Source organism: Echeneis naucrates, chromosome 8 (assembly GCF_900963305.1).
Source record: "Echeneis naucrates chromosome 8, fEcheNa1.1, whole genome shotgun sequence".
In the NCBI taxonomy this organism is placed as follows: Eukaryota; Metazoa; Chordata; class Actinopteri; order Carangiformes; family Echeneidae; genus Echeneis; species Echeneis naucrates.
The window spans coordinates 18,823,616-18,838,401 of NC_042518.1; the positions used below are offsets into that span (position 1 = coordinate 18,823,616).

At 38.7% G+C, this 14,786-nt stretch overlaps 1 protein-coding gene across 3 annotated transcripts in view; it reads left to right on the plus strand.

Annotated features, from left to right (window-relative positions):
- septin12 (septin 12) overlaps nt 1-14,786 on the plus strand; it is a 64,863-nt gene that overhangs the window by 35,043 nt on the left and 15,034 nt on the right. Inside the window, exon 1 of one of the 3 annotated variants that reach the window (XM_029507628.1) lies at nt 4,800-4,837. The exons of the other annotated variants lie outside the window; for them this stretch is intronic. Coding sequence (XP_029363488.1) covers nt 4,813-4,837 — 25 coding nt within the window. The 5' untranslated portion in view covers nt 4,800-4,812. Of the gene's footprint in view, nt 1-4,799; nt 4,838-14,786 lie in introns of those variants that run through there. 3 annotated transcript variants of the gene reach the window in all.

Here is a 14,786-nt window from a genome sequence, read left to right on the forward strand (position 1 = left end):
ATCTTGTGGGGAGGTGGAGGACCACCTTCTCTCAGCATCATATCTGGTCTGATAATGCTTGTGCGAATTCAGTCCTGGTTTCATCACACCAGAAATTCTGTGGGTGGATGTGATTTGTTTTAAGAATTGCACTCGACTATGTACAGTTGAGCAATAGCTAATGTGAAAATCACAGAAATCATTTTCATACACTACCCTGTTTCTCTGTAACACCTCTCTTGGTCGTTTCCTATGCAACTAAATATCTCAATATGTGTTCTTGTCAAATTCAGCCAATGAAACATCAGTACTTCTCAACAGCTCATATAGCATGTGACAGCCTTTGTCTGTAACCATCTGATTACAACATATCACATAATACAGAAAAAAAAAAAAAGTTATGATTCATGTATCGATTTTTTTTTTTTTTTTCCTCCTTTGATTGCCAGTTTTTCTTTACTGATACAGTATCATACTGATAAGAACTTCACTGCTTTATTTGATGGCAACACAATCCCTGACAGAGTTTCAGCTTCCTGTGTGACAGTCTTAAAATTGATTGCCAACTGCCAAATAAACGATAATGAATAATTACTTCTACACTTGGTTGATGCTTTAATATCAGCATCTTTTCAAGAGAATTTCAAGGCAATTATATTACGCTTAAGTCTAGAAAAACATGCAGTGGAGGATGCAGCACTGAGCAGTGGCCACAGGTTGCATCATGTGTGATCTAACAGTAATGTCACCCATCAGTCGGTGAGCTGCTGGCTTGAATCCTCCAGTTTGTAAATTTACCATCAGCCAGTTTAGTTTTTTGAAACCAGAAGAAACCATATTTGGAGAAGGCGTGACGGCTGAATCTGGCCTGCTCTGTTCCCTATCCTGATTGGGCATCACAGTCTGTCAATCACATAGTAACCATCCTAATAATCCATCCATCTAATCCATCCCTTGCTTTATCAACTATTTTCCTCTAAATGGGATCATCTGTTATGATTTAGATGAGTAAGAATTATTGACTTGTAAGCCAAGGTGAACGGGACAGAACACGAGGAGCAGTACAGTTCCAACTCGCATAGGAGTTAAATACCCCCCAAAAGACAAAAAGCTAACAGAAATTCTCTCAAATAACAAATAACACAATTAAGGAGGTGGAGACATGATGCTCTGGCGACTATGGAAAAGAGCCGATGAGTTTAAGTAGCAGTTCACTGATTCAGAGTCAGCTGTGCTGCCGACTGCTGCCCCACCTGACCGGCTGAGAGAGAGATTCTCAGACAAGAACCAACGAAACAAAACAAAAACTCCCATGAATCACCATACCATCATTTAAAAAAGGGACATCATGTTGAAAATTTACTAGGGGAGAAATTTACTATGGACTAAATGGACTAAAAATTTACTATTTACCATGGAAATAAGTGAGAAGTAGGGACATTTTCCTGTAGACTTCCTATTTTTTTTTTCCAACCAGTGAGGTTGCACCGTGTTGGTCATGTGATAGAATTAAGGTTTTCTGGCTCTTCATCATTAGACTGACTTTATAGATGCCAAGCGAATGTCCATTTTAATAAATAGTCAATGGGCTGTTCTAAAACTTTACTGATCAGACTAGAAGAACTCCTTAAATGCCTCACGGCTGGGGTCTGCAGAAACTTTCCAGCACTTTTCAGGGATTCAGAGACCCATATGGACAACACTTTCCCGAAAACTTTAACTTTCACAAGCTTACACTGGAAATAAAAATACAAGATGGCAGAGAAGACAGCAAGCTACAGCCACAGACCTATAGTCATTTTTGTAGCTGCAGCGCCATTCCTCCACTACGCTGACTGGCAGCACAGCCACTGCTTGGGGGGTGTAGTCTTCCTCCCAGGGATTAGTGGAAGCTCCTTGGTACCATTTGCATGTGAATGGATCCTCGAGCTGCACCCCCACCACACCACCCTCATCCCTCCTCTCTCTCTTTCTCTGTCTCTGTGTCTCTTGGACTTCCTCCATTCCTCTTTACATCAGGGGGAATCAGGGAGAGAAGAGCTAAGAGAGGGAAAGATAGAGTGTGGGATCATCCTGTAGATAGATCTTAAAGAGAGCATAGAGTTCTTCCTCTTTAGTGTGCTCAGACAGCTGCTCGCTACCAACCACAAACTCCCACCGCCAGCTCCTGTGAATGCAAGGAGGTAGGAATTTTTTTGCTTCTCTCATTCCCCATAGATATCAGCAGGGTATGCTCAGTTTCTCGGGCTAACAATGAAAGCTGACAGGACTAGCCCACTTTGGCGGTCAGAATGGGGGTGGGGGGTTCATAAGGCCTTGGCTGGGTTACCTCTGTTGAATCAGGCTAAGCCTTAAAGTTCAGACTGAAACATATGCTTTGGTTTGGTTTTTGGTTTACTGGTCACATCAGCTCCATTTCTCAGCTGCTCATATACCCTGGGGATCATGTGTCCTGATACTGTACATGTGACTGATAAATACTGGTCCTTTCTAGTCCTGTACCATCAACCACTGCTGAGTCCCCTACCCCACGCATGTGCGCGCGCGCGCACACACACACACACACACACACACACACACAGACACAGACACAGGTGCTGCAGCTGATTTTCAAATTTCTTAGTCAATCAGGTCATCACTGATTATGAGGAGTTTTGTTGATTGTTCTTTCTGAGTACACGGACCAATCAGTCCATACTCCATTATCTGCTCTGTGCTATGATTTCAAGGTTAACTTGATTTATGACTAGATTTATGATCTAAAGGATTAATCATATGATTTTTCTTGAATGAGGATACTTTATGTGTTCTAGTTTTCAGTCTCATTTGTAAAGTAAAGTTTTGTATTGATGACAGATTTAATTCTGAGTTATTAGTAACTGGATCTTGTTTTGTCATGTAGCCGTGGTAACATGATGTAGTATGAGGGAAGCAGGCACTCAGTCATGTGATTCGACACCTGCCCACACTTATCTGGAAGAGAAATTGAAGTTGAACATTGATCAAAATCCAGACTACTCTAGGATTCCCTCCCAGTTTGCAGAGCCCCATCCTGTTTCATCTCTCACCTGCTGTGGCTGGACAGTGGCTGGGGAGATTATTTGTAGCATTCCAGCAGGACTAGCTTCCTGTTTGACCTCCAAGTAAAGTGCTTTAGATAATCTGGATGAAGGTTGGTTTGTTTTCAACCACGCCTGTCACAGGTGGCCTGGCATTGCTGTTTGGTAGCAAGCCTGACCACAATCAGTGACATTTAGATGTTTTCAGTTGTATGACCCAGGAGGAATCTGTTATGTTATGGTAATAATGACATAATCAATAGTGTTGTAACCTTTTTAATTGAATGATGCACACAGACATTAGGTCAGTTTAATCCATTTACTGAACTTTCTGGTCACATTCTCTGGAATGTACATTTATGTAGCCTAAAACAGCACATGGACCACGGGGTGGGGTCACAACTGTTGTCTGTTAATGGGGTACCTGATTAATCCCCTCAGGTTCCAGGGATCAGCACTCTTAAATGCAATTAGTCTATAACAAATAGGATTTAATTTTCATTCATTTTTAATTATTATTTAGTCCAAACAAGCTGAACAGAGAATCCACACCATGGATTAACATATCAAGCAGATGAATATACATACGCTAACTTTTTCTCCGCAGTGACAAAAACATATGACTGTCTTCCCAGTAGCTACATATGAACAATGAAATTTAATGATTTAACTGAAAATATCAGCAGTTCACCTGCAGTGGCCTAAATGCACAGTCTCACATCTTCCTCCTAGTGTGAGTGAAGCAAACGAGGTCATGCGTCAAGAGAGGCAAGAGCCAATTAATATGCTCAGTCGCCACCAAGTGGTCAGGGATGTAAAAATCTGTTAAAATGACAGTTGGCTTTCAGATTAAAAAAAAAACCAAAACAAAAAAAAAAACGGTCAATGACAGAAAATTCCTTTTTTTGCAAGTTCTGTGCACAAGTTTGCATGTTCTCCCTGTGGGTGTCCTCCCACCGTTCAAAGACATGCATGTTTGAGTTAATTGTGACTCTAAATTGTCGTGTAGTGTAGGTCTGAGTGTGAGTGGTTGTTTGTCTCTGTCTGTCTCTATGTGTTGGCCCTGCAATGGACTGGCGAACTGTCCAGGGTATACCCCACCCTCGCCCAGTGTGAGCTGGGATGGCTCCAGCACCCCAGCATCCCAGAAACAGATAAGCAGCTGAAGATAAATAAATGAATGAATGAATGATTTTATTATCAGATGTTCACCAATAAATCACTAGTCACAACTGTTCACTGAAGGATCCTTTCACTGAACAATCACAGCTGTTTGCTGACTGATTTGTTCACCGATAAATGACAGCTGTTCACTGACAGATCTGTTCACTCATTGATCTCAGATGTTCATTGGCAGATCGGTGTGGAACTTAAACATCTTTTCAAAGACAGTGTGAGTGAAACAAATATGATAAGGCACTTTTTTAAACAGTGACAATGTAAGAGGCAATGACTCAAAAAAGGATAACTTTTGTAACAATAACATAAATAACATCAATAAGATGATCAATTATCTCTGAACCAGCTGTCAGCTGTATGTATGTAAGTTACATCCATACATTCCTCTTAAACCTCAGATGTGTATCTCAGCTGTTAAGTTGAAATTATCAGGGTGACATGTTTCTGTGCTGCTCTTCAGTAGGAAACTGTGTGCGTACTCTAAGTGTGTATGTGTGCGCATGTGTGGTTCCTTCCTGCTCATGTAAGAGGAAGTGTGTCATCAAAAAAGCAGAACTTGAATAGCAGAGGCTCAGAGATCATGAGCAGAGTTCAGATGAAGAATGAGTGGACTTTACAAAGTAAGTGACTTTGCACGTTCAGTGACAGGCCTCTTTTAAACGTGCAGCTACACTGCATGGATAGAACAGATCTTTATTGTCATTATAACATGTACAACAAAATTAAAATGCACACCCGTCAGTGCATCATTCATGCAGTAACTCTATAAGGAGCATATAAAAATAGTTAGGATAAGACAAGATAAAAAACAACAGCTAAATGAAATAACTTTTAACACACACCAAACCATACATTCTCTGTCATTGCACAGTCCCTTGTTGCACCTAGCAGGTAGCATGTATTGTACCCCTACCACAGAGTAAAAAAAACAAGTGTCAGTTTAACTCATAAAGAGTTGAATTTAACTCCGTTTCAGATAACATTTGGTCCCACTCAAAAAATAGAGCAAAATCTACTATATGGCCAGTTTCAACTTTTCAGAGTTAATTCTACTCAATACAGTGTCAAAATTAACAATGAAATGTATAAAAATATTTAACACTGCAGTTTGTTCACACTGCTCAGAGTAATATGATTATACATAATAGAGTTAATTTTACTCCAAATTTAGTTGTTGTGTTGTGTTAGGGTTAGGGTTCTCCAGTGTTTATTTATTTTAAATTTTTTTTTATTTATATTCTTATTACTTTATTATATCTAGGTGATATGCGCTATGCTAATTACTGTGACCTAACCTATGAAATAGAAATAACAAACAAGCAAACAAGGTTACAGTCATAACTTGCTTTAATGCTCACCAGATAAAGCAATGTGGAACAACAAAGAGAGCCATGTCATTCACTCCATATGACATCTGTATGTCAATGGGGCTGGGATAAGGCAGGTTGTCAACACAAAAGACAACAAAATCTTGCTTGCTCCTCTTTACTTCATACGCATGGAAATGTTCTTGAAAATTTACTGTAAATAAAGGCTAAGTGAGCAGCAACAATTTGTCATGTATTAACAGAACAGACTCAATCTGGTAAAAGAGAGGCATTTACTAACAGCTAAAGCAAAACACGCACTCTGCAAAAAATATATAACAAACAATTCAGAGGTGCAGGGCCAAAACTACATAAAGAAAGAGGAAAGGCCAACAACACTCGTGTCCTTCCGAACTCAGAGTTTTTTAATGCACAAGGAACTCAATCACAGATCCGTTTCGACAGCAGTCTTCATCAGTGTGTAGTGAAAAACAGGAAGTGATGCATTTAAATAGTCAGCATACTCGCAGCGGTAGTCAGTTAGTTAATCAATCGTACAGACAGATATAACAGATATTTCATAAATCAGACAAATTATTGAATGATAACCCAGGATGACTATCTAAAAAAATATAAGATAAAAAAAATGTAGGTCAATTATTACAATATAAGGAGATAAAGTGGATCAGCACAATCAGACAGTACAGGGCTGAATAGCTATAGCTCCTTACATACATAATATTAATCACATAAAGATATTTTGTGACATGAATTCAACCAACACCTAAACAGAGTATTTAACATTATACTAAAGCTCTAAATACCTATAGCTACTTATATACATAATATCAAGATACATTGTTAAAATAATGCATCCCACACCTGAGTAAAGTATATAACATTGTAGAAAACACCCCAACAGTAGCACCTCATTCATTCTTTTAGGGTATTCAGTTTGCAGCGTGTGGATCCAATACGCTTCACGCTGTAATCGAACTTTTTCCCTATTTACCCCTCTCTTCAGAGGTTAACTTCTTCTATGCCCTGAAATCTCAATGAGCACACATCATGACCAGCACTATTGTGTCTAGCCAAACAAGATTTCTTATCAGTGTTCCTAATGCTACTTTTATGTTCAGAAATGCGACTTCTAAGTTCTCTCTTGGGCTTGCATACAACTTACAACAAATAAGGTTCTACATGAAATTCTACTTTTTATTATAGGGAATTTGTGCCCCTAATGGGGATGGAAGAAGTAACCACCTCTAATCATAGCATTACATTGAACACAGTTGCGACAGGAAAAGTTACCATTAGGAAGACATGAAATGCTGTGGGCGAGTGAAACAATCTGCTTTAACCATTCTGTCACTTAAGTTGGGAGTGCGTTTTTGAGATCTCCTGAAATATATTGCCTATTTGAAGATCACTCTTCAGAATGTTTCTTGATACACTTCTTAAGATCAACAGTGATATTAGAGAACGTAGTGGCACAAACTAAGCCTGGGGACTCGGGGTCAACACATAGATTTCATTACAAAGTTTTACTCTCAACATTTCTCACTTTATTTAAAGATTGTTGAAGGGTTTTTTGTCATATCCTTTGGCTAAAAAGCGGTTACAAAGTTCCTCAGCTTGTCCCTCAAAAGCAGCGTTAGTGCTACAAATCTTTCTAACGCTTAAGAATTGCCTGTAAGGGAGATCTCTCTTAAGAGCAGGCGAGTGAAAACTGGTGTAATCTAAAAAAACTATTGGTATCAGTCTTCTTCCTAAAGACACTGGTGTTCCGGTGGTGCTTTTTTACCACAGCAACATCAAGAAAATAAATATTGTCTTCGCTTGATTCAAGTGAGAATTTAATCGATGGCATCCTTGAGTTAATGAATAAACTAAATTCCTCAAGTTGAGCAAATGTACCAGGAAAAAATGAAAAAAATGTCATCAATATATTTAAACCAACACACAAGAAAAGGGAGAAACGGATTATTATCGTTGACAAAATCCTATTCAAATTTACCCATAAATAGATTGCTAAGGTTGGGTGAACTAGCTGACCCCATGGGGACACCTTGAAGTTGTAGGTAGTACGAATCTTCAAACTTCAAACTAGTTTCTCTTCAGAATAAGTTCTGTCATTTTAACCAAAAAGTCAGAAGGAGGAGTAAGGGATTGTCTGCGATCCAGAAAATATTTAAGCGCTTCTAAACCCTCAGTGTGTGGTACATTTATGTATAAACTATTAACATCCATTGTGCACGTTGTGGACGTTTCTCAGGGTAAAATATATTTCACCCAATTTATGAACACCTCACTTAGAACCAAGAGGATTTGCGACCTGAAAGTCATTATAGAACATTTGCATCTGCACTGTTTGCTTTTCAGTTGAAAGCAAGGGGTGAGTCTTAAATAAAGATCCATCACAAATATCTCTGTTTCAAGTCATCAGTGTCAATGTTGAATTTTTCAACATTTCTGCAACATACTTACTTATATAGACTCTAATGTAGATAAAATTAGAACGTATATGATTTTATCTTGAACAACTATCTGATCATATGTCTTTTTATTTTGTTGTGTGTCAAATCTGGAGCCAATTACACATTCGACTGGTTCTAGAGGTTCCCACTTGCTGGATAAAAATTTTGATCACTTGTATTCTGAATTAAGAATCGTGAAAACACATCAAAACATGCTTCAACCTTCTTTCATGTTTCAGTTTCTCTTTCATCATTAAATACATGCTTAAGGATAGTTTCTTTAGAATGCTGATGGATATCTTGAACAATCTCTTCCATGGAAATTTCAACAGAAATCACTACACTTTGGCCTACACCTGTTTAAATCAGAAATTACAGATGCACAACTATTTACAAGGCCTGCTGCAGATAATGCAGACTCTGCCTCCACATGGTCACACAAAACATCAAGATCAGTGGCATTATTTGTGTTGTCAAGAACACTTTGGTGAGGTGAAAAATCAAATTAACTGCTTACGTGGCACTTGTTCAGGCGCTTTCTAAAGCCTGAAAAGCTACCAAAAAGAATGTGGGCATCCTGCTTGGCCACATTTAAGATGAAGAGTCTGGCAGGTACAGAGACCATGAATTACCTTAAGATGATTTATAAGGCTGTTTGGTGTCCCATGATCAGTTCTACAGAGGACACACTGCATTGTTTGATATAAGCAGACACTAACGCTTTATTCTTGCTTGCAATTCGGCAACTCTGGGAGTTTCCTTTGTTTCCCCAATGTCAATGTTGTAGATAGTGGTTTGCAGAAAAGTGAAAAAGTTGGCAAGGGAAGGACTGTACGAGGTACCAAAGACGTAATAGGCCTTAAAGAGTTAATCAAGGGCTCCCCCTTAACCTGCCGCCTTACATGGTGTTGCCAGACCGAAGTACAGACTGCTGTACTTTGGTTCCAGCCTACAACCAAACAATAAACAGCAGTAATTTGTGAGAAATCTCTGGCAATAGATCACTGATGTGATGGAAAGCATATTCAGACAGCTGTCCAGCATCATTTTATGAATTTAATGAGGTGTTCCACAGCCTGACATGCCTGACATCTTCCCTGGCCTCTTGCTGCCCTGGGCAGATGGTGGCAAGAAATGGAGGAGCAGCAAGATAGCGGACATGTCACGGTCCCAGCCTGCAGACCAATGATAAGAATATAAGATATATACATGTACGGCACAAATGGCACAATTACAAACAATAGTAATTAAAAACAGTCTCAGTCTTACCATTCTCATCCACTACAGTTGACTCAGCGTTCTTCATCAAATCTAAGAGCTCTGTTCTCAGCACAAGTCCATGGCTTTCTGTAATTACTTTTGCTTTGAGACTGGTGGGCCACTTTTCCAAAAATTTGTTTGCTGTCAGTTCACCAAACAGCAGCCTGAAATCTTGTTCTATCTGTAATACAAAAACAAAGTACAAAGAAAGGGGTGATGAGAGACACGTGCATGCATGTATGATGCCCACTGATGTATGCCCACATTAGTAGATTTTAATTATTTTCTGTTTTGTGAAAATTTATTTTTGGGGCTTCCTAATTTGAACAATAGGAGGCAGAAGAAGGCCAGGAATCACCCAAGAGGCATAGATTTTCAGGCACTTCTTCCTGAATTTTCATATGTGTGCGAGAACTTGACTGAAGCAGCCATGTCCTGCTAATTATGACTTTTTTCCAATTTTCTCAGGCCAGTCTTATCTCAAACTTGTGTTATGGTGACTTTAGGGTTATTGTTCAGTTAACATTCTCTTTATAGGAACAAGTAAGATTAAACGCTGTTATGTGAAATAGGGGTGACACATTTAGTTACTGTGTAGTACTGGCAAAACTAAGATTATTATGATTTATGTCTCTGATTTATGTTGTATCATGGTATAGATAAAATGTGTGTTGAGAACTTGACTAGACTTGAAGTAGCTGTGTCTTGTCAATGACATTCTCTCAGTTCACAGACACAGATACAACTGTTAACAGAAATCTGCATTCATTACTCATAACACATATGAGATATTTCATTGATTGAATTAATGAAGATGTCTTACCAGACCTGGTGTATTGAGAAACCATGGGAAGACTGAGAAGACATCTGCTGCTCTCTTTTCGTTGTTGACCATTGAATGACGATAAGTGAAGGTAGCTCTCATCTTCTCACAGAGTGTTTCAAAACAGCAATAGCTGCTTCCACATCCTCATCAGATAACACTTTGTCAGCAGTGAAGGGTCTGGGTTGACCACGGCCTGGCCCACCACCTTGAGACAAAACACAATTTGACACAAGTCATCAACATCATATGTACTGTAACTGATCGGTAAACTTACTCTTGGGAGATTTGCTGGCAGAGGCACCTCTTTCCTCTGCAGTTTTTCTTTAAATGGTCTTCAACCGCCACCCTCTGGATGGTAGAAATGTTCCTGTGTAATTAAAAAATATCCAGACTGACTATGCTATTAGCATTTCTAAGGGCAATTTAAATGTTTTGTAGGGACCTTTTTACTTACGTATCCATGTTGTGAATATGGGTCTTCCAGATATGGAAAAAGAGCAACTATCCCCTGCACGTACATCATCCTAACATTTTTATGGGGGGGGGTGTCCTAAAGTATGAGTTCAATGATAACAATCACTCAGTTGTCTAACAATGTTTCTTTAGAGCCTACATGTATGATTCTTACCCATGTGTTTGTGTCATCTCAGCAGCAAGCAACTGTCTTCTGGTGGCATCTCTCAGGGATTTGGTTTTTGCATATTCTTCCATGAGGCTCTCACCACCAGGCTTTGTTGTGAGGATTTTTTCAATCAACTTTAAAGGAAAGAAAATATACAGTCAGAAATGTTTGAACCATACGTATAACAAGGAAATGATAACATAAACACACTCCCCATAAAATGGAACAAAATCCAGATTGAAATTTACAATGTCCACTACCCACCTCTTTTGCCTCATCGTTTATGCCTTTAAACCTTAGGTTGACTTCCTTCGGCAGCAGCTCTTGCTTCAGGTGGAGGAGGGTCACACAATGTGAAGTTCAGAATGATGGTGTCGTCAGATGCTGCTCAGCATGATGATGATGCTGATGACAGGGAAGCGTCTGTGCATAAAGGGGAGGCATATTAAATTGAACTGTTATTCTCCCATCCCAACCTTAAGTGTGAATTGTCAGTGATTACGAAATTCTTCATTGCTCAACTTGATGTGAAAGGTTCCAGGTGGCTCCTTCACTATTTCTTCAAAGACCTCTCCATCAACTTCTGTGTTGGTTTGGTCAAATACCTTCTTATCTGGTTTCCTAACTTCTGCAATGTAAAATTTTAGGCACGCTAAAGGAAAGGAAATAAAGGGAGAAGGATGTTACACAAATTGTAACAAGCTTTAAGCCTCCAATGCCTGCCTGCCTGTCTCTCTCTCTCTCGCTCAACCCAACCGGTCGAGGCAGATGGCCGCCCCCCCTGAGCCTGGTTCTGCTCGAGGTTTCTGCCTCTTAAAGGAAGTTTTTCCTTGCCACTGTTGCCAAGTGCTTGCTCATCGGGGGATCTGTTGGGTCTCTTTAAATAAATTTATAAAGAGTTTGGTCTAGACCTGCTCTATATGTAAAGTGCCTTGATGTGACTTTGTTATGATTTGGCGCTATACAAATAAATCTGATTTGATTTGATTTGATTTGATTTAAAAGACACTTTCTTTCTGATGAGAATCAAAACGATAACGTAACCCTACGTACTAACTATGGTCCATGTTTTACACTCACTTTTAACTGCTTGATTACAGTGGACAAGGCAAATTTTACATAGTTGAGTTGTGATAAACAAATCAGAATTTTTTTTACACATTTCTATTTAATAAATGATGCATAAAGGTCAACATATTTCTTTTTCGATTCGATACAATATTTGCCTCGTTCATTTTACCTGAACTCCCAGCTTCAGAGTCCTAGTGCTGGTTAAATCAATGACTTGGAACTTGTTACAGGGAAAATTGAGGCTCTCTGCCACTTTGTTTACTTCAGAAAATGGTAAATTGACCAATTGACCAATTGAATCGTCGAGGGGGAGAGGGAGAGGGGAATTAATGTTAACGCTATGCCATTGCAGTACACTTAAGAGCTTCAAGCTAATAAGCGGTTAGCTTTACTAAGGATTAAGTTAGCATGCTAATAAACAGTAACACAAAACTTTACCATAACATAGGCGGCATGTATTTGTGTGTACCAGCATTGAAGAGAAAAACGTGCAGTTAACTGCTAACAAGTTGCTATAGTGAAATGTGGAATGTAGTTACTCGACAAATTCAACACAGGAATTGGCAGCATGTCCTCAATCGACATTTATAAAACCGCGTTTAGATGGAAAAGACTTATTAACCAATGTTACGAACACCAGAATGTTAATATAACTTACCGACCATGACACAACTCCAGACTTCTCCAGATTACCGTTACCTAACATGTGCAGCCAGACCATTCAACACTCACTTTTAACTCAACACACGGGTTTACTCTCCATATAATTAAAAATACTCTATCTAGGTTAAAATAGGTTGACTCTGAAATATTGACACTCCTTTTTTTACTGTGTATATATTTTTATTTTGTTGCATTTAGTGACATTTAGAAACTGTTTCTGTTTGTCCTTGTCATAGTAGATCTGTACTGTTAGCCTGACGGCAGCAGTTCAAACAGGGTGTGTCCAGGGTGGGACTCGTCCTTTATAATGTTCTGGGCTTTTTTAAGACAGCGGGAATTGTGCAGTAGGGGTTTAACGGTACACAAAATTCACGGTTTGTTTCTTTCTTTTCACAGTTTGAATTAAGAAATTTTGAAATATATAAAATTAAAAAAATATAAATTCTGCATTTAAACAATTTTACTTAAATAACATAAAGTGCAGTAAACAAAGCATGCTTCGATATCTAAAGAGACACAAACTGAGTTTTAGGAGTGATGCGAGGCACAATATTGACCCAAATTTTAGTTTTAAAAGCTCTCCTTATTCAAATAGATCCACACTGCATTTGATAAATAACCTTCTGTTCATTTGCCCAAATTACCAAGTTAGTCATCAGCTGCTTAATCATCATTGTCAATTATCTTTACATATCCGAGCTTACCTGTTTCACCTAGTTTATGCTTTGATCTGCACCTTTACATCATGAGCACATTTTGATTTATCACTTATTAGTTAATAAAAACCTAAAATTCAGCCATTGTTATTCTCCTGCCTTCAGGTATTTATTTAAAGTCAATCCACAGTAAAGAACATCCCTTCCAGATTTAGATTTGATAAGAGCCAATCAATTACAAAATCCTATGCACAAGTCAGTCTTTTAAAGCAGCAAGAAATAGAGAATTAATAAGTGATTGTCTGCTAAAATACAGATTAATGTGTAGGTACAACACTGTTCTGTATTAAAGAAATCAACCTTAAAATGGGAGCAACTTCTTTGTGTGTAGTATGATGGTTCTATCTGAAAATAGCTGACCAGTCATATCACTGAGCCTCAAAACTACAAATCTGTGGAATATATGTTGCCTTTTGTGTGTATGAATGTTGCCAACACACTGTTCAGAAAAGTCATCTATCAGCAGACCTGGACTGCTCAGATGTTGTTATCAATCATGACTCATTGTCTGTAGTAGGCTCATGGCCAAGCTGAGCTCAGGGAGACTGAGAGGCCTTGGGGGTGGTTCATTGTCTTACCTTGTCGTGCTTTAGCAGATGTGGTAAAATAAGTGTAAAACCATTACTTAAAGCATGTGTCAAATTCAAGGTCCGAGGTAATATTTTATGTCTATAAAAACTGGCCCACCTATAGGATTGTATGCATGACAAATCCCGCAATGCACTGCAATCCCTACAGGAATATAACAGACATTGTGTGTTAATGTCAAATGCATTGTGCTCCTTTTATACAACCTACTCCACTATCGGGGTAGGGTAGAACAAACTTTTCATAACAGTATGAATGAATGCTGAATGAATACTACAATGCACCTGTCTAAAAACATATTTCCTTTGGCTTTGAGCAGTATCTGTTCAGTGGCAGATCCCACGTTCTTTCATCACTGACGTGACTGACTTGCCCTTCTTTGTGACCTCATAAGGTGCTGGTTGACATTGGTTTGACATGGTTTGACATTAGCAGGGGGAAATTCAGAAGCTACAGTTTAATCCGCTGTAAGGCACATGATTCTAACTGCAATTGTGTTAATACAATACAAAACTCCACCAAGTACTGCTTCTTGTGTTTTCTTTGTACTTTATGTGTATAGTTTTTAAAAGGTCATATGCATTTGTATATTATAAATTCTACTTTTTACTTTTATTACTTCATGAAAGAAATTCAAAATGAGTGTTGAACACCTTATTTTCAACTATGCCTATTTTTTCTGTGATGTTATTCACTTTCCATAAAAAATTAAGACAGTTTTTCAGGTCAGCAAAGTGTTCTGCAGAAAACTGTGTGGACACACAAACAGGGCTGGAGAGACTACCAGGGACAGTTAAACTCACTGAGTTTTAGCTATGATGGTCCACCAATGCAACAGTCTGCTGCCATAATGGTACACTGACATGGTAGAAGTGCTGAGGGCTAATCTGACGATGAAGGGTTTTGTCGCAAAATGCTTTATGCTTGCTATCTATAGCTTTTATGTACATCCTGTATCCATAGTTTCAGTTGAAAAGCACCTGGAGAGTCACATGACAACTTGACAGTGAAGCCAATGGCCACTCCTACAAGATACAGT